Genomic DNA, 20,601 nt, shown 5'->3' on the forward strand with positions numbered 1-20,601 from the left:
ATGACGGCCATGGACCTGAAGCAGGTTATTCTGGGCCCAACTCACGGGGGGGGGGGTCACACGCTCGATCTGGTTTTTCTATCCGGACGGTGGTTAGATGATCTTGGGGGGGGTTCTCCAATTAATTCACCCCTGTCATGGACCGATCATCATCTCCTGCGGATGGTCTTCCGTTTTGCCACTCCCTGTCGTGGGGTTGCTGAGCCAACAAGATGGTTCCGCCCTAGGCGCCTTATGGACCCTGAGCGGTTCCAAACGGCGCTTGGACCCCCACCTGCCTCCTTTGCTCACAGCTCGGTCGATGCCCTGGTGGAAGCCTGGGAAAGGGCAGCCACAGAGGCACTCGACCAAGTTGTACCCATGCGGCCCTTGACCCGACGCAGATCCCAACGGGCCCCATGGTTCTCCATGGAGCTCCGCGAGATGAAGCGTCGGAGACGGGGCCTAGAGAGCTGTTGGAGGTCCAGCCGATCCGAATCCGACCGGTTACGACTAAGGTCGTTTACGAGAACTTATCTCGCAGCATTGAGGGTGGCTAGGTCTAACCACTTTGCCACCCTCATTGCGTCCGCAGATAATCGCCCGGCCGCCCTGTTTAGGGTAACTCGCTCTCTCCTTAATCAGGAGGTGAGGGAGGAACCCTTGCAGGGTCGAGCCGAGGAGTTTAGTCGATTTCTGTCGGACAAAATCGCTCGGATCCGGACCGGTTTGGACTCCGACTGGGCAGAGTCTGACGAAGAGGATACGGGCGGTCTTGTCGATTTAATCTGGGAAGAGTTCGATCCTGTGACCCCTGAAGAAGTGGACAAGATCATGGGGAAGCTGAGCTCCACCACGTGTTTGTTGGACCCGTGCCCCTCCTGGCTGACTTATGCAGCCCGGGACGGGACACGAGGCTGGCTCCAGGCAGTGATTACTGCTTCGTTGAGTCAGGGTAGTTTTCCCGCCGCCTTGAAGGAGGCGGTGGTGAGACCCCTCCTCAAGAAGCCTGCCTTGGACCCAGCAATTTTAAACAACTATCGTCCGGTCTCCAACCTTCGCTTTTTGGCGAAGGTTGTTGAGAGCGTGGTGGCGCATCAGCTCCCTTTGTTCTTGGAGGAAGCTGACTACCTAGACCCGTACCAATCGGGTTTCAGGCCCGGGTACAGCACGGAGACGGCATTGGTCGCGCTGGTGAATGATCTCTGGCGGGCTCGGGACAGGGGTTGTTCCTCTGTCCTAGTCCTTTTAGACCTCTCAGCGGCTTTTGATACCATCGACCATGGTATCCTGCTGCGACGTCTCAGGGGGTTAGGAGTGGGAGGCACAGTTCTCCAGTGGTTCTCCTCTTACCTCCTGGGACGTTCGCAGTCGGTGTTAGCAGGGGGGCAGAGATCGACCCTGAGACCTCTCATTTGTGGAGTTCCTCAGGGATCGGTTCTCTCGCCTCTCCTGTTCAACATCTATATGAAGCCGCTGGGTGAGATCATTCGTGGTTTTGGAGTTGGGTATCACCAATATGCTGATGATACCCAGCTTTTTATTTCGACCCCAAACCACCCCAGTGATGCCCTCGACGTGATGTCCCGTTGCCTGGAGGCGGTCCGGGTCTGGATGGGGAGGAACAGGCTTCGACTCAACCCTGACAAGACTGAGTGGCTGTTCGTGCCGGCATCCCGGGAAATTCCGATTATTCCATCATTGGCCATGGGGGGTGAGCTATTACCCCCCGTAGATAGGGCCCGCAACTTGGGGGTCCTTCTAGACTCACAGCTCTCTTTGGAAGAGCATATTGGAGCTGTGACTAGGGGGGCCTTTGCCCAGGTTCGCCTGGTGCGCCAGTTGCGGCCCTATCTAGACCGGGATGCCTTGTGCACAGTCACTCATGCGCTCGTGACCTCTCGTCTAGACTACTGTAATGCTCTCTACATGGGGCTGCCCTTGAGGTCCACCCGGAGACTCCAGCTGGTGCAGAATGCAGCCGCGCGAGTCGTCTTGGGAGTTTCCCGATACTCCCATGTTACACCTTTGCTCCGCGAGCTGCATTGGCTACCGGTTGCTCTCCGGGTGAGGTTCAAGGTGTTAGTTATGACTTACAAAGCCCTTCATGGCATGGGTCCGGATTACCTACGGCAACACCTGCGACCGGCGTCAACTTCCCTCCGTCCAGTGCGCTCCCACAGAGAGGGCCTCCTCAGGGTGCCGCCGATCAAAGAATGCCGATTGGTGACCCCCAGGGGGAGAGCGTTCTCTGTGGGCGCGCCCGACCTCTGGAACCGCTTACCGGTTGAGCTCCGGACGGCCCCCGACCTTCGCTCCTTCCGGCGCGATCTTAAAACATTCTTTTTCGAACAAGCTGGCCTGGTCTGACGGGATGGGGTTGGGTTTTTATAATTAGTTTTTAACTTAATATGTATTGATTTTATGGGCATGATGTTTAATGGTTTTTTAATTTTTGTACTTGATTTTTATTGTGCATTGCCCTGTTCACCGCCCTGAGTCCTTCGGGAGAAGGGCGGTATAGAAATCAAATTATTAAATTAAATTAAATTAAATTCTAACAGACTCCAATACAAATTTTTCAAGATTGGTTCTTTTGATCTGTGATAGTTTAATTTTGTTATACTGTACTATCTTAATTGAATTAAAATAAACTCTTGGTCATTTAACCTAGAATGCAGATTTCCTATTTTGCAAGTTTCATTTTTGGTTCCTTTTGAAGTCCCTGTCATATGAAAATATAAAATCCCGATAATATTTACTGTTAATATTAGTATCAGATTAGAACTGAAAAATGAGCTAAATAGAACTTTCATGTTGCCTCTTCTGAATTTCAGTGCTTTCTTTCAGGGACTAATTTCATAGTTCAAGTGATTAAAACAGGAAATTGAAGGTTTAGCATAAGAAGGGAAAAGATTTTTGAATGTATGTATTAATAGTTAAGTGTCTACATTAAGGGTGTCAAACTGCCGGGCTGCAGGCTGGACACATCATCCAGAAGCCACGCCCACCCCATTGCCGGCAATGGCAAAACTGTCCTGATACGTTGCGTGACGTCATGTGATGTAGCGAGTTTGACATGTCTGCTCTACATCATTATATTAAAAGGTGACAAAATTTAATTGGCTTAAATTTCTACTTAAAATTGCTATTGTTTAATAATGAACAAATCTGCACATGCTTATTTGATTTATTTTAGTAATTGCATGACATTATTCAAAATTATAAATATATTATAGATTTAAAAATTATCTTGCTAAAGGAATACACCTGAAATACAACATGTCATTAATGAATATTTTTAATTACCACAGAAGTATTTCATAGTAGGTGCTGGTCACTTGAGTGATAAATAAATATAAAAGAAACAGATTTGATAAACAAGGCCTTTCTGTTGTACAATTTGTCATTTAAATTCATATGATAAATATAGTTGTTACAGTGGTCCTTGATTTACGACCATTCATTTAGCAACCATTGAAAATTATGGCAGTGCTGAGCAAAGAGGCGTATGACTTATACTTATAGGTGCTGCAACACTCCCACAATCTTGGCCTGCTTCCCCACCTTGCTGGGTCCCACACCCTTGCGCCTTCTGCCCACCCCATCATCCCATACTCTACATCAGCTGATTCTCTTTCAGAAAGATGATCTTCAGTAATCTTTTTGGAAAGGTGATTTTTTTTGGAAGCTTACAAAACAATGCCCACTTCCAGGATGGCATTAAAACTAGATGGCTTTTGTATAGAACCGGTGGGGAACCTTGGCTCTTTTATGACTTGTGGACTTCAACTCCCAGAATTCCTGAGCCTGGCTCGGGAATTCTGGGAGTTGAAGTCCACAAGTCATAAAAGAGCCAAGGTTCCCCACCCCTGGTATAGGAAGACCATGTGGCACATGGGCTGATTCTCTTTTGGAAAGGTGATTTCTGAAGATCATCTTTCCAAAAGACCACTCAGCTGATGTTTCATGCAGCATTCCTTGTAGCAATCTAGAAGTGGCCATAATCTCATGCATAATCTCATGCTCCACCCAATGACAGTAGTGAGGAGAGCCAGAATTGTGATTATTAAGCAATTACTTGAGCATCTTGCTTAATGACCACAACAACTTATGACCATAATTCTAGCTCAATTGCAGTCATAAATTGAGGACTACCTGTACTTCATAACCAGCTACTTGTTGACTTCTGTCTCTAAAAGGAGTATACTGTAAACAACTCAGAGTCACATGAAACTGCGAAATGGGCAGCAAAATTTTTTGATAACAATCCTGAAAATTTATTTGTGCTACTTTTTGTTTCTGGAATGACTCTTTACATTAGTATTTAATCTCAGTATTTTATTTACCATAGTTGATTTTGTAAGTTCAAAAAGAAAAGTATTTTTCTTGCGTTTAGCTGTTTTTATTTTGCTGTTTAGCAATGTGCTTTAGGGCCCAGATTTGTGTTGAAAGAATTCACAGAAAAAATGTTTGCCATAATTTTTTTTATTTGTTTAAAACAGGGGTCTTCACACTTGGCCCTTTTATGACTTGTGGACTTCAACTCCCAGAATTCATCAGCCAGTGTGCCTGGCTGAGGAATTCTGGGAGTTGAAGTCCACAAGTCATAAAAGAGCCAAGATTGAAGATCCCTGGTTTAAAACATCAGTATCTATAGGGTGGGTTGGGGTCAGAAATGTCAAGATGGTGAATTGCAACTGTGCAATTGAAGTATGTAGGTGTGGGCAATATTGATGCATGTACAAAAGCAACTTGATGGCACATTTGTGATTTCCACTCTTGATGTTTTGGACAACCCCAATCCCCTTGTAGACAGCCAAGTCTCAGAGCAATTTTCTTAAATAGCAGCAGTAATAGCAGTGTGAATGTGTATATTTTCAGGATATTTATATATTTAGGACAGCTGGGAATAGAAAGAAAAATCTGAAAACTCCATGTGAAGGACTATATCTGTGTATTCAAATTTTAATTTTCCCACGATCAGTATGTCCAACGTTTGACAGAATATCAAGTATATTATCAACTGAAAAGTTAAACTCCTGTAAGTTTATGAGAGAGGAATAACAACTAGATAAATCCGTAGCATTATTGATTCTTTTTGTGCTTATCCACATTTGTTTTTATATTTTGTTTTCATTGTCAAACAGACTTTGCTGATTTTTAAAAATACTCACACTAGTTAAACTAGTTCAAGGTAATTTATCAACAATGTTGAAAAAATGATTATTTTTTTAACTTTAGTATACTAATTTTGAGAAAGCCACGAAGACATTAAAGTTGTAATCTTTTAATCAATACTGTTTATAGCTAATTATAACTACTGTGCCTTTGGGCCAAATCAGAGTGGGAGCACATGTTTTATGTAAAATGTTCTGTAGTAATATAATTACGTGTAGATATCTTTTTAAAAAAACATGAAGCCCATTTGGTTACGGATGTGTTATTTTTCTCTCCTGAAAATAAATTGGAAAGCGACCATGAAGTGTACATAAATTTGAATGTAGCACTGATCAGCACGTTTTAAAGCAATCTTGAATAGCCTTATAATTGAATAGCCTTATAATTTAGGATGATGGTACGATTTCTACCTTCCATAGCTGTATGTAGATACAATAATTTCAAATGGGAAATAATCCATCTTCCTTCATGTATTTGAGGCAACCCTTTAAATATACTGTATAAAATACAGTTTTACAATTAAATAATGACTAGCAGCTAACAGTATGAACTGAGCACTGACTTACATTTCTTGTATATTATGTATGAATGGTATTGATAGTATTTATGGATTCTGTTTCTCGTGGCCCTTGGTCTAATTTAATTTAATTTAATTTCTAATTTAATAATATTTATATACCGCCCTTCTCCCTGAGGACTCAGGGCGGTTCACAGGGCAGAATAAAATACTAAATACAAACGTTAAAACAAGATTAAATAATTGCCCATATTAAAACAGTTGGAATCAAGTTCTAAAACACCAAGTTAAAATTAAAACACAAGACTAAAAACCCCACCAATCCCCATCAGGCTAGGCCGGCTTGAACAAACAGAAACGTCTTGAGATCGCGACGAAAGGAGCGAAGATCGGGCGCCATCCGGAGCTCTACCGGTAGCTGATTCCACAGCTCCGGAGCGCCCACAGAGAAGGATCTCCCCCTGGGGACCACCAATCGACATTCTCTGATCGGTGGCACCCTGAGGAGGCCCTCTCTGTGGGAACGCACAGGGCGCAGGGAGCTTGATGCCGGCAGCAGATGTTCCCTAAGGTACTCCGGCCCCATGCCATGAAGGGCTTTAAACACTGTTACCAGTACCTTGAATCTCACCCGGAAGACAACTGGCAACCAATGCAGCTCACGGAGCAACGGTGTAACGTGGGAGTATCGGGAGACTCCCAACACAACTCTCGCGGCTGCATTCTGTACCAGTTGGAGCTTCCGGGTGGTCCTCAAGGGCAGCCCCATGTAGAGAGCGTTGCAGTAGTCTAGACGAGAGGACACGAGCGCATGAGTGACCGTGCACAAATCATCCCGGCTAAGATAGGGCCGCAACTGGCGCACCAGGCGAACCTGGGCGAAGGCCCCCCTAGTCACAGCTCCTATATGGTCTTCCAGGGTGAGCCGTGAATCTAGGAGGACTCCCAAGTTGCGAGCCCTATCTACGGGGGGTAATAGTTCACCCCCCATAGCCAAAGGTGGAACATCCGAATAAACCCGGGATGAAGGTATGCAGAGCCACTCAGTCTTGTCGGGGTTGAGCTGGAGTCTGTTCCTCCCCATCCAGACCCGAACCGCCTCCAGGCACCGGGACATCACGTTGAGGGCATCACTGGGGTGGTTTGGGGTCGAAAGGAAAAGTTGGGTATCATCAGCGTACTGATGATACCCAACTCCAAAGCCACGAATGATCTCACCCAGCGGTTTCATGTAGATGTTGAACAGGAGAGGCGAGAGGACCGACCCCTGAGGAACTCCACAAATGAGAGACCTCGCGGTCGACCTCTGCCCTCCTGCCAACACCGACTGCGAACGTCCCCGGAGATAGGAGGAGAACCACTGTAAAACTGTGCCTCCCACTCCCAATCCCCTGAGACGCCGCAGCAAGATACCATGGTCGATGGTATCGAAAGCCGCCGAGAGGTCTAATAGGACTAGAACAGAGGAATATCCCCTGTCCCGAGCCCTCCAGAGATCATTCACCAGCGCGACCAATGCCGTCTCCGTGCTGTGCCCGGGCCTGAAACCCGATTGGTACGGGTCTAGATAATCCGCTTCATCCAGGACCAGAGGGAGCTGATGCGCCACCACACTCTCAACAACCTTCGCAAGAAAGCGAAGGTTGGAGACAGGACGAAAGTTGTTTAATACAGCTGGGTCCAAGGCAGGCTTCTTGAGGAGAGGCCTCACCACCGCCTCTTTCAAGACGGCGGGGAAGCAACCCTCACTCAGAGAAGCCGATATAACTGCCTGGAACCAGCTGCGTGTCCTCTCCCGGGCTGCATAGACCAGCCAGGAAGGGCACGGGTCCAATAAACACGTGGTGGTGCTCAGCCTCCCCATGATCCTGTCCACTTCCTCCGGAGTCACAGAATCAAACTCCTCCCAGATGATATCGACAAGACCGCCAGTGTCCTGATCGTCAGACTCTGCCCAGTCAGAGTCCAGACCGGTCCGAATCCGAGCGATTTTGTCCGACAGATGTTGGTTAAACTCCTCGGCACGACCCTGCAAGGGATCCTCCCTCACCTCCTGATTTAGGAGGGAGCGAGTCACCCTAAACAGGGCGGCCGGGCGATTATCTGCGGACGCGATAAGGGTGGCGAAGTGGTTAGACCTCGCCTCCCTTATCGCAGCGAGATAAGACCTAATGTAGGCTCTTAGTCGCAATCGGTCGGATTCGGATCGGCTGGACCTCCAACCGCTCTCTAGGCCCCGTCTCCGACGCTTCATCTCCCGAAGCTCCGCAGAGAACCATGGAGCTCGACGGGATCTGCACCGGGTCAGGGGCCGCAAGGTTACAACTCGGTCAAGAGCCTCAGTGGCCATCCTTTCCCAGGCTTCCACTAAGGCATCTGCCGAGCTGTGAGCAAGGGAGGCAGGTGGGGACCCCAGCGCTGCCTGGAACCTCTGGGGATCCATTAAGCGTCTGGGGCGGTACCATTTAATTGGTTCCAAGCACCCACGGCGGGGGGTGGCAAAACGGAAGACCAGCCGCAGGAGATGATGATCGGTCCATGACAGGGGCATAATAATTGGGGAGCCCCCACCAAGATCATCTAACCACCGTCCAGATAAAAAAACTAGGTCAAGGGTGTGGCCTCCCTCATGAGTCGGTCCCGAAATTACTTGCGTCAGGTCCATGGCCGTCATGGAAGCCATGAACTCCCGAGCCAACTCAGATGATCCTCCCAGCGATGGTAGATTGAAGTCCCCCAAAACTATAAGTTTCGGGAACTCAACCACCAACCCAGAGAGGACATCGAGCAGCTCAGGCAGGGCTGCTGCTGCGTGACTAGGCGAAAGGTACACCAGCAGCAAGCCCAACTGCGCACCAGGGCCGCATCTCAAAAAGAGAGACTCACACCCGACTATCTGAGGAACAGTGGCCTCCCGCGGACACAAGGTCTCCCTCATAACAACAGCCACACCCCCACCCCTACCCTGAGCCCGAGGCCGGTGCAGCACCCGGAAATCTGGTGGGCAAAGGTCAACCAGAGGAATCCCGCCCTCTGGGCCCAACCAAGTCTCCGTGATGCAAGCCAGGTCCGCCTGCTCCCCTCGACCAGATCACGAACGAGAGGAGCCTTATTAGAGACGGACCTGGCATTCAAATACACCAGCCGGAGCTCAGGGGGCTGCACACCCTCACTCCCGGGACCTTGGGGTAGAGGCAGAGGGTCGGAGTGCCTCACCGCTTGTAAACAGCGGAGAGGCCTTCCCTGAGATCGATACGGCCCTCTGCTCCTACATCTGCTGCCATTCCCTGATGTCGTGGGAATAGGTAGCCCCACGACCAGCCCTGGAGCCCCGGAGGTGACCGACCCCCGCTCCTCCCCCCTGCGATCTCCATCGGCCCTAGCCAGAACAGCGGTAGTTGGATAGCCCCCCTTATCCAAACAACCAAAAGAACCCTCCCGCCTCCCTAACCCCCTAAAAAATTTCGACAGAAAAATAATCAGGGGCCTCTTATTAGGTCTACGTCGAAGGCCCCTACCCGTGCCCAGCCAACTCTCAGGGTCCCAATAAATGGGCCCTTCCTCGAGGTTATAATCGGCTGGCAAGGCGGGTCGCACCCAGGAGAGGGGAGCACCCCTGAGGGCGCACAAGTCCGTGGAAGAATATTTAAAGGAAGGCATAAATAGCAGTCCGGATCGCAGGCAGTCCATAGATAATAGTCCATAAGGAGGATCTATCTATTCAGAGAGGGAGTCCCAGGCCTCCGTCCAGCCGCTGCCACTCAGCTGGATAAACCCCCCGGGCAGGCCTGCCACCGTCCTCTCACTACGGCCACAGAGCCAGTTCTCGGGGGGGATGGAAGTCTGGAGCAACCGCACTGGGTATGGCCTGCCCCATAGAGCTCTCACCTCTAGGGGCAGCAGATGTAAATTCGGCCATCCTCTCACAATGGCTAATACCCAGAGTTCTCTGTCCTTTGGGGTATAAGGGGCAATGCGCAATCGATTGTAAAAACAAAAACAGGCCATCATAGTCAATTCTGGTAAAAGCCAAGTCCCCCGTTGTCCCGTCATTCCTAGAGGTTGTAACTGACCACCAGTCCATAGGCCCTCAGTTCCATAATTATTGGGGCCTTCCAGACTGTGGTCAACAAAGATTGGCTCCCCCAGGTCCATTAAATTCCCCGCCGGTCTTCCAAAGTCCTTCAAAATGGCCCAAGTCCACAAGGCTCCACTGGGCTCCACCGGAATCCACCGGCTAGTCCAGGAACCTTCAGGGCCACCAGAAGCAGTGGGGGTGCCAACCCATCTGGGATATGCAGAACCAACCGGGGGGCCGGCAAACCGGCCATAACGCCATCGCTGAATCATCGAAGCCGCTGCCGCTGGGCCGCTATGGACACCGCCGCCGCCATCCCCGTAGCCACCGTAGCCACCGGAACGCCACCAAGGCCGGGAACAATCCGGGGAAAGCCACCGCCTCCGCCGATGAAAAACGGGCCAAAAAGGCCCAGGGGGCAGCGGGGCAAACGGTTCGGTGAAAGCAGGCCAGAACACAATAGTCGATGGTAAAGTGGCCCGCAAACGGCCCGGGAACAACGCCGTCGTCGCCGCCGCCGCCGCCGCCGCCATTAGGATATCCCAGAGCGTCGTTGATGCAAGCAAAAAGCAGGCAGAAGGCAGAGGCAGACCAGTTAAAAGGAAAACGATAGAAAAGGCGGGCCACGCAGCTCGCAAACAGCTCCGTCGCCGCCGCAGCACCGCCGCCGCCAGCCGCCGGGAACTCCAAACGCTGCCGAAGAAGCCAAGACCGTCCGACATAGCTGGAAACTCCCGACGACCAGCTGAGCAGCTGAGCAGCTGAGCAGATAACAAAACCGGCAGCCCTGCGAAACGCTGGTAAAAAAAAACCTAGACAATTGCAAAGTTCATTGCTGCCACCCTTCCCCCAACCCAGGGCATAAAGGAAAAAGCCCTGAGGGGCTCCTAAGGCGCCTATCTTCTCGGACCTGCAGAGCTCAACCTCACACGTCCGCCCGCACGTCCGCCATTTTATTAGTGAAATTTAATTTTAAGTTAGCTATAGTGTAATTCTAAAAAAAACTATTAAAGATTATAACTTTAAAAAATAGATAGAATTCAACTCATGCCAAGTTGATTCAGCCTCACTGGGCAAATTTTATGCCTGTAAAGGCATGAGCAAATTAGAAGAACTAGATGTTTAAAATACTGCTGGCCAGTGTTATTTGAAGAGTACGATCTAAAAACAAAAGGTTTTATATCTGACATTATTGTTCATTTGTGAAATGGATATTAAAGGCAATTTCAAGTTTAAAGTGCTTTCCTCACTGGTGTAGTTAGGATAGTTCCCTATGGAAGTAACAGTGAATGTTCTTATAATTTTTTTTTACAACACTACAAATATATAGTAGCCTTATAAGTGTTTTTATTGTTTGCAGGAATGTTGCATATTGAGTCATCCATATGTAAAGCACTAAAAACCTTTACACTGTAACATTTACAGTGTTTATTATCAAAATGTTTTTAATGTATGCATTGTTGTAATTTTCTATGAAGCCTTTATATCCCTATGTAAATAATTTTCCTAAAAATTACAACCCTTGAAATAGATCATTGAGTAATTTATACATATGAAAAATGTAAAATATCCATTGATTTTGATCTATCTTTTGGAGGTTGGAGACAGGCTTAACAAAAAAACAGGTTTTTAACCTTTTTCCCAAAGTTTTTTTTTCTTTATCAGGAATTGTAGCTAAATTGACACTGTACAAGCTTAAATAGTCCTCATATGTCATATTTGAAAAATGGAATTAATTTGTTAAGAGCCTCTGAGAATAGAAGAAGAAACATGTTTGGATTATGTGTTTAAAATAAATCCTTTTGGGTTTGTTTTAGATCAGGCTGGAAAGAAGGAAGAAATGCACAACATGCAACTATGTTTGTTTGCGGAAAATAAAAATAATAATTAGGACTTTGTCATGACAGGATATGCATCTAATCAATGAAATGTCTAAGAACAGGTAGATCAGTATGAACAGTATGCTCCAACACTGGAAGTTTTTAAGAAGAGACTGGACAGCCATTTGTCCGAAATGGTATAGGGTTTCCTGCCTAAGCAGGAGGTTGGACTAGATGACCTCCAAGGTACCTTCCTATTATTATTATTATTATTATTATTATTATTATTATTATTATTATTATTATTATTATTATTATTATTATACATGATTGACTGGCACTAATGGTTGACACGGGTTGCTGCCAGCATCCTAGGTATCAACCAGGTATCTCCTTAAAATGTAAGATGTTCCAAGTAGTGCAGTTTTTTGTAGCTTTGCTGGAGTTATTGCAGGAAGCTGCAATTTCTTGATGTATTTTGCAAAGTTTTTGGACATAGTTCCCAGTGCCCCGATAACAATGGGTATCACTGTTACATTTATCATCCATAATCACACAGTTTTGATGGCCAGGTCACAGTATTTCATAATTTTTTCCAGTTCTTTTTCTTTGACTCTGGCATCTCCTGGAACACCAATATCAATCAACTGTATGCTTCGGTTCTCTACGACTGCGATATCTGGCGTGTTGTGTTCCAAATGGCGATCTCTCTGTATTCAGAGGTCCCACAAGATCTTCACCCTCTCATTCTCAACAACTTTTTCCACCCTATGTTCCCATAACTTTTTGGACACAGGCAAGTCGTATTTTTTACACAATGCCCAGTGGATTAGTTTAGCAACTCAGTCATGTCTAGCTTTGTAATCGAGTTTGCGCAATTTTGCTGCCCTCACATATTAAATGTGAAACAGTGTCAACTTTGTCATTGCAAAGTCGGCAATTTGGATTGTCAGTAGATTTTTGTATCTTTGCTTTCATGTAGTGCTTGTTCTTGAGCAGCCAGTTTTAAGCCTTCCGTTTCTTGATGGTTCCCATCTTAAGCCATGCCCATGTCAAGTTGTTGTCACATTTTCCTTCAATGTTTTTCAAATGCTGCCCGTGCAAAGCTTTGGTTTTCCATCTATTTAATCTGTCATCTAGCCATTTTTCCTTATATTCTGCCTTTGTTTCTGTTATTTTTATAATGCTCTCTGTTTTCACAGCCTGCAGCAATTTTTCTGTACTTTGATTCACATAGTCATTCAAACTTCGTTTTTCTTCTTCTGTAGTTTGGTGGATTTGCAGTAGCCCTCTGCCCCCTATTCTTCTTGGCAGGTACAACCTGTCGATGTCACTTTGTGGCTGTAGAATGTGGTGCATGTTCAAAAGTTTACGTGTTTTCTGGTCTAGGTGTTCCAATTCAGCCAAAGTCCATTTGATAATTCCAGCTGGGTAACGTATCACTGGGACTGCTCATGTATTAATGGCTTTAATTATATTTCCAGCATTCAGCTTTAATTTTAGTATTTTGCGGACTCTCCTGATGTATTTTGTGTTGACTCTTTGACTTTTACATTCAAGATGTTATCTGCTTCCAATATGCCTAGGTATTTGTAACCGTCATCCTTTGCTAGTGCTTTCATAATGCTTCCGTTTCCCAGTTCTATTCCTTCTATTTTTCCCATTTTTCCTTGCTGCGTGGATAATATAGCACATTTTCCAAGTCCAAAGTCCATTCTGATGTCTCTGCTAAACAGTTGAACTGTGTTGAGTATTGATTCAAGTTCAGTGTGGCTTTTCTCATAGAGTTTTAAGTCATCCATGTAGAGTAGATGGTTTATCTTGCCATGCTGGCTTAATATGTGGTATCCCAGTTTTGTGTTTTGTAATATTATTGTCAATGGAATTAATGCGATGTTGAACAGTAGTGGTGAAAGTGAGTCCCCTTGGAAGATTCCTCGTCTGATGTTGATTTCAACAATGTTCTCCCCATTTGCTGTTAGAACTGTTTTCCATTTTTGCATATTTGCTTTCAAAAATGTACAGATGTTTTTTGCTGATTCCAAAGTTTTCCAAACACGCATTAATCCAACTGTAGGGTAATGAGTCAAATGCTTTCTTGTAATCAATCCACGCCATATTTAAATTATTTGTTGTTGTTGTTGTTGTTGTTGTTGTTGTTGTTATTATTATTATTATTATTATTATTATTATTATTATTATTATTATTATTATTATTTCTTTGTTTTTGGAGACACCTTGAGTTAATTGTAAAGCATTCACAAGCTTGACTATTGCATATACCTAAATTGGTTCTTCCTTTCAGAATAGATAAAATTGGCATAAAAGATAAATTGATAAGCTGTTTTAAGAACTAAGTTTATGGTTAATCTGATATTCAAATAGCAACAAAGATTCTTCATGGTGATGTGAATCTAAGTCCTAAAATATTTGTATATATTTTTAATAAATGTCAAATGTTCCTGTAGGATTTTTTTTTACTTTCTTTTAGCAGCAGCATTATAGCACAAAGGTGTTTTTTTTACCAGAAAAGAATGCAACTAAGCTGTTTTCAGCATATGAAAGTAAATTTCATTCAGATCAACTGCAGTCATCAAATGCTATCATTCAAACTAAACAAATTGTGAAGAACTATTTATTCATTCATTTATTTAAATCATTTATATTACTATCAAACTAATGACAAAAACTCTGGGTGGTGCATAGAGATTTAAAACCAACAAACATAATTTTAAGAATAGAAAAGCAGGAGAACCTATACCATCACAGACAGGTGAATGTCCAGTCTCTTCTTAAAAAATCTCCAGTGATAGAGCACCCACGATTTCTGGGGCTAAGCTGTTCCACTGGTTGATTGTCCTCACTGTCAGGAAGTTTCTCCTAAATTCCAGGTTGCTTCTCTCATTATTCAGTTTCCAACCATTGTTTCTCGTCCTTTCATCTGCCCTCTTTGTCTTGTGGCAGCCCCTCAGATACTGGAACACTGCTACATGTCTCCCCTATTTCTTCTTTTCTTTACACTAGTCAAATCTAAGTCCCGTAGCCGTTCTTCGTATGTTTTAGTCTCCAGGTCTTTGGTCATCTTAGTTGCTCTTCTCTGATTTTTTTCCCAAACTCTCAGCATCTTTTTTGTGATAAGGCAACCAAAATTGGCTGCACTATTCCAGGTGTAGTCTTACTAGGGTTTTATATTAAAAAGAGCCATAAATATTTCAAGATGTAATATAAAAGACTGAAAAGAGTACAAATTATTGCGAAGGCAGAATGTAAGAATTATTAACTGATTGACAATATGAAAGTGACAATGTTTATTTCGGGGATTCAAAGTGTACTGGAAGACAAGAAATTTCTGGTTTCCTTTATTAACTTTACATTCAAATGTCTAAAATACAGCTGTTAGTGATTTCTGTTGAATGAGAATTGCTGCTCAAGAAAATACATTTAGATATGTTTTCTTGAACCATGGATATCTTGTGAAAAACGTGGATTTGGTTTTAGCAATTTTCATTTCTTTAGCATTTAAGAAACTGTCAGTATCCAAACCATTAGGGAAGAAAGCACTATAGTTTGAGGAGTCAATGCATAGAAACTATTTGAGAATAAACTGTATTACATATACAGTATATATTTATACACATATTTCTATACCAGGGGTCGGCAACCTAAAAAAGGAAAAGAGCCACCGGGAACCGGTTCCATCACAAATTAAAAAAACTGGGAGCCGCGCGCGTGTGTCCATGCACGCGCATGCGCGGACACACGCGGTTGCCATTTTTTTTAAAAGTGAGATGGAACCGGTTCCCGGTTGCCCGACGGCGACGGCCCGTCTGCAAAGCTGCCACTTTCGGCAGCTTTGCAGACGGGCCGCGGCAGCTTCCTCAAAGAGCGACGCCGCGGCCCGTTCGTGCGGAGGTACGCGCGCACCTCTCCAAAGGTTTGGGGAGGTGCGCGCGCAGCTCCGCCCATTCGGGGAGGTCCGCGCGCACCTCTCGGAACGGGCCGCGGCGTCGAACTTTGAGGAAGCTGCCGTGGCCCATCTGCAAAGCTGCCGCTTTCGGCAGCTTTGCAGACAGGCCGCGGTAGCGTCCTCAAAGAGCGACGCCGCGGCCTGTTCGTGCGGAGGTACGCGCGCACCTCTCCAAAGGTTTGGGGAGGTGCGCGCGCAGCTCCGCCCATTCAGGGAGGTGCGCACGCACCTCTCGGAACGGGCCGCGGCATCGCTCTTTCAGGAAGCTGCCGTGGCCCATCTGCAAAGCTGCCGCTTTTGGCAGCTTTGCAGACGGGCCGCGGCAGCGTCCTCAAAGAGCGACGCCGCGGCCCATTCGTGCGGAGGTACGCGCGCACCTCTCCAAAGGTTTGGGGAGGTGCGTGCGCAGCTCCGCCCATTCGGGGAGGTCCGCGCGCACCTCTCGGAACGGGCCGCGGCGTCGAACTTTGAGGAAGCTGCCGTGGCCCATCTGCAAAGCTGCCGCTTTCGGCAGCTTTGCAGACGGGCCGCGGCAGCGTCCTCAAAGAGCGACGCCGCGGCCCGTTCGCGCGGAGGTACGCGCGCACCTCTCCAAAGGTTTGGGGAGGTGCGCGCGCACCTCCGCCCATTCGGGGAGGTGCGCGCGCACCTCTCCAAACGGGCGGTGCCACTCTCCATTTGGAGAGGTGCGCGCGCACCACTGCCCGTTCGAAGAGGTGCGCGCGCACCGGGCGGCTGGGAGCCGCAGGAGACAGCTCAAAGAGCCGCATTCTATACTATACATTAGTTGTGCACATAGCCTATTTGATCTAATGGTTAAGGCACCAGCCTAGAAGAAAGCCGGACACTGTGAGTTCAAGTTTTGCTGTAGCCAGGAAAGCTGCTGGGCGGGTTTGGGCCAATCACTCTTTCTTAGCCCAACCTACTTCTCAGGGTTGTTGTTGTGGGGAAAATAGCAGGAGGAAGGTATATTGGAGATGTTTAATGTCTTGTGTTATTGGTAAAAATAATAAAAGGCTGGATACAAAAAAAATTAAATAAATAAAATAGATATAAAGTAGTCTATGTGCTCCATTTCAGCACGAAGTATTTTAAAAGTTCTACATCCAGTAGTAAATATATTTTAAATATTTGCTTTCCTATTGTTCCTATATAATTGTTATTGCTGAGTACCTAGTAATCATTCTCATTAAACTCTATGTGATTTTCCTTTTTTTTTTTTTTAGATGAGGTGAGGTATGTGATACTTTAAGGCATAATACATACAAACATGATCTTGCTGAATTTATTCATGGGAACATAAGCAGATTCATTTCTGGAAACTATTTCAAACTTTATTAGACAAATTCCTTGTGTGTCCAACCACACTTGGCCAATAAAGAATTCTATTCTCTTACTGGTAAAATTTAGTTGATTATAGTAAACTTCAGTTATTCAGTTGATATCTTAACCTATTTTCCAACATAGTCGAGTTTTCTATCTGGACTATAATTTCTTTTTTCCTCATGGTGAAAAGCTTATATCCAATCTAATCCAAATCACTGTGAGACTCATCAAAACAGTAATGTCTTTTGGCTCATGTGTCTCTGCCACTGTTACTGAATCCTATTTTGTTCTGTTACGTGATGGAGTTAAAAACGATCATGACTAGAAGACACTGATGGAAGATAAGACTATGAATTTATCCAGTTCCCCAAAATTCTACTCCAATATAATCAAGAAACAAAACAAGGACTGTGTAAATGTGTTGAAAATGTGATAATTTGAGCTGCATTATCTGTGCCTCAGATGAAAACTTTGATTGATTTGCTCTATGACCCATTTGTTTGTATTACCCATGTATTCCCAGGAGTCTTCTCCAACACCAAAGTTCAAAAACATAATTACTCTTCCATATTGCTTTTTCAAAGTCCAACTTTTGCTTACACAGAGTATCATATACAAACCACTGCCCGTGCAATTCAGATCTTTGTACATATATGCACCTCAGAGTACCTGAATAGTTTTTCGAAGCCTTCATAGCTAACCTACCAAATACTAGGTAGTGGCATACAGGTGAAACTCGAAAAATTAGAATATCGTGCAAAAGTTCATTTATTTCAGTAATGCAACTTAAAAGGGAAAACTAATATATGAGATAGACTCATTACATGCAAAGCAAGATAGTTCAAGCCATGATTTGTCATAATTGTGATGATTATGGCGTACAGCTCATGAAAACCCCAAATCCACAATCTCAGAAAATTAGAATATTACATGCAATCAGTAAAACAAGGAGTGTACATAGAACAATATCGGACCTCTGAAAAGTATAAGCATGCATATGTACTCAGTACTTGGTTTGGGCCCCTTTTGCAGCAATTACTGCCTCAATGCGGCATGGCATGGAAACTATCAGCCTGTGGCACTGCTGAGGTGTTATGGAAGACCAGGATGCTTCAATAGCGGCCTACAGCTCTTCTGCATTGTTCGGTCTCATGTCTCTCATCTTTCTCTTGGCAATGCCCCATAGATTCTCTATGGGGTTCAGGTCAGGCGAGTTTGCTGGCCAATCAAGCACAGTAATCCCACGGTCATTGAACCAGGTTTTGGTGCTTTTGACAGTGTGGGCAGGTGCCAAGTCCTGCTGGAAAATGAAGTCAGCATTTCCATAAAGCTCGTCTGCGGAAGGAATTAATTTAATTTTAATTTTAATCCCATTTATATCCCACCCTTCTCCAAAGACTCAGGGCGGCTTACAATTTAAAGCACAAATCAATGTGCTTAGCAATAGCCTTCATTCTATGTATATGCCTGCTTATTAGGGCTTCCCACCCCCCAAGCGGCATTATTACAAAGTCAGCTTATTGCCGCCAACAATCTGGGTCCTCATTTTACCTACCTCGGAAGGATGGAAGGCTGAGTCAACCTTGAGCCTGGTGGGATGCGAACCTGCACTAATTGCAGGCAGCTGGTGTTACTTAAGGAGGCATTAGCCCACTGCTCCACCAAGGCTCTTGGTGCATGAAGTGCTCCAAAATCTCCTGGTAGACGGCTGTGTTGACCCTGGACTTAATGAAGCACAGTGGACCAAGACCAGCAGATGACATGGCTTCCCAAATCAACACACTGTGGAAACTTCACACTGGATTTCAAGCATCTTGCAGTGTGTGCCTCTCCATTCTTCCTCCAGACTCTGGGTCCTTGGTTTCCAAATGAGATGCAAAAGTTGCTCTCATCAGAAAAGAGGACTTTGGACCACTGAGCAACAGACCAGGTCTGTTTTTCTTTAGCCAGGTAAGACGCTTCTGACGTTGTTTGTTGTTCAGGAGCGGCTTGACAAGAGGAATACGACATTTGAAGCCCATGTCCAGGATCCGTCTGTGTGTGGTGGCTCTTGATGCACTGACTCCAGCCTCAGTCCACTCCTTGTGAAAGTCCCCAACACTTTTGAATGGCCTTTTCTTGACAATCCTCTCCAGGCTGCGGTCATCCCTGCTGCTTGTGCACCTTTTTCTTCCACACTTTTCCCTTCCACATGAGGCTTTCCCTCCTTATGGAGGGTGTGAATGATGGTTTTCTGCACAACTGTCAGGTCAGCAGTCTTCCCCATGATTGTGATTCCTACTGAACCAGACTGAGAGACCATTTAAAGGCTCAGGAACCCTTTGCAGGTGTTATGGCTTAATTAGCTGATTAGAGTGGGACACTTTGAGCCTAGAATATTGCACCTTTTCACAATATTCTAATTTACTGAGATTGTGGATTTGGGGTTTTCATGAGCTGTACACCATAATCATCACAATTATGACAAGTCACACCTTGAACTATCTTGCTTTGCATGTAATGAGCCTATCTCATATATTAGTTTCCCCTTTTAAGTTGCTTTACTGAAATAAATGAACTTTTGCACGATATTCTAATTTTTCGAGTTTCACCTGTATTTCTTGACTGCTGGTTCCTTAGTGGATTGTAAAAGAGAAAAGCTATCCTTAGTATCTTCAGTTTCAGTTATCTCAGTCATCCAGGTTATGGTTGCCCCAAAGATGCTTTTTACAAAAGGCAACTGGACTTTCTTGGTTTTATCTTGAAAACATTTCGCTTCTCATCCAAGAAGCTTCTTCAGTTCTAAGGCTAATTTCAGTTGCTGTACTGTTGTCATTAGTTTAATCTTCATATTTAAAAGTTTAGATTTAAAGTTTCATTGCTGGAGCTCGCAGATCGTTTGCATTTTCATCTATCAGAACAGATCAGGGCTTACTTTGAGCATAATACAAAATTATGGTTTAGCATTTTGAATTCATACACATTCTGATGTTTTAATGAATAAATACAATTTATTGAAGCAAACCGATTTCATAAATCACAGTTTATAGTAAACTTCATTGAGTGGGCATTGTTGAGTATGCATATTGGGTTTGGGGTTACACATAAACTGCAAATAGTTTAAAATAATACACATTTCCAGTAAAGCTGTTGAGAGGAAAGGGTTGAATGTTGAATAGAGGAAAAGGAATTGAGAAGCCTAAGACTGACTTATGTAAGGCCAAATGATCATTTATAGAGCTATATCCAGGGCTTTTTTCCTCATAGAACGCTCAGAACGGAGTTCCGGCACCTTTTTTAGATGGAGCCTTGTAGGGTAGGCAAGGCGGGTTGTATGACGTGTGAGTTCCGGCACCTTTTTCTTTTTTTTTTTTATTGAAAAGTTTTATTATACATTTTATCTTTAACAAACCCCCCTACCCCTCCCCTATCCCTCCCTCCTTACCCCTCCCCCCTCCCCCCGACTTCCCAGAGCTAAATACAAGGTATAAAAAACAAAAAAAAAAGAATCATAAACAACCATATGCTAACAACCATAAACTCTAAAATCTATCACTCTCTAGCTCATATAGGATAACTACAAACACTATTAATATAAAATATATAAAAAAAGAGAAAAAAAAAGAGAAAAGAAGGAAAGACTTATTCAAATGCTACATGAAACTTTTTAGTCCCATATTTGTTCTGGATATACTCAATCCATTTTCTCCACTCCATAATATAGCGTTCTTGCGAATGATCTTTCAAATAGGCC

At 44.9% G+C, this 20,601-nt stretch overlaps 1 protein-coding gene across 1 annotated transcript in view; it reads left to right on the forward strand.

The window, feature by feature from the left end:
- The window catches only part of ST6GALNAC5 (ST6 N-acetylgalactosaminide alpha-2,6-sialyltransferase 5), a gene marked incomplete at its 5' end in the record, with an annotated part of 94,272 nt that overhangs the window by 36,172 nt on the left and 37,499 nt on the right, over positions 1-20,601 (forward strand). Inside the window, one exon of the mRNA XM_081325495.1 lies at positions 11,573-11,614. Coding sequence (XP_081181621.1) covers positions 11,573-11,614 — 42 coding nt within the window. The remainder of the gene's footprint in view (positions 1-11,572; positions 11,615-20,601) is intronic.

The sequence above is a fragment of the Vipera berus genome, assembly GCF_964194415.1.
Source record: "Vipera berus genome assembly, chromosome: 3".
NCBI lineage: Eukaryota > Metazoa > Chordata > Lepidosauria > Squamata > Viperidae > Vipera > Vipera berus.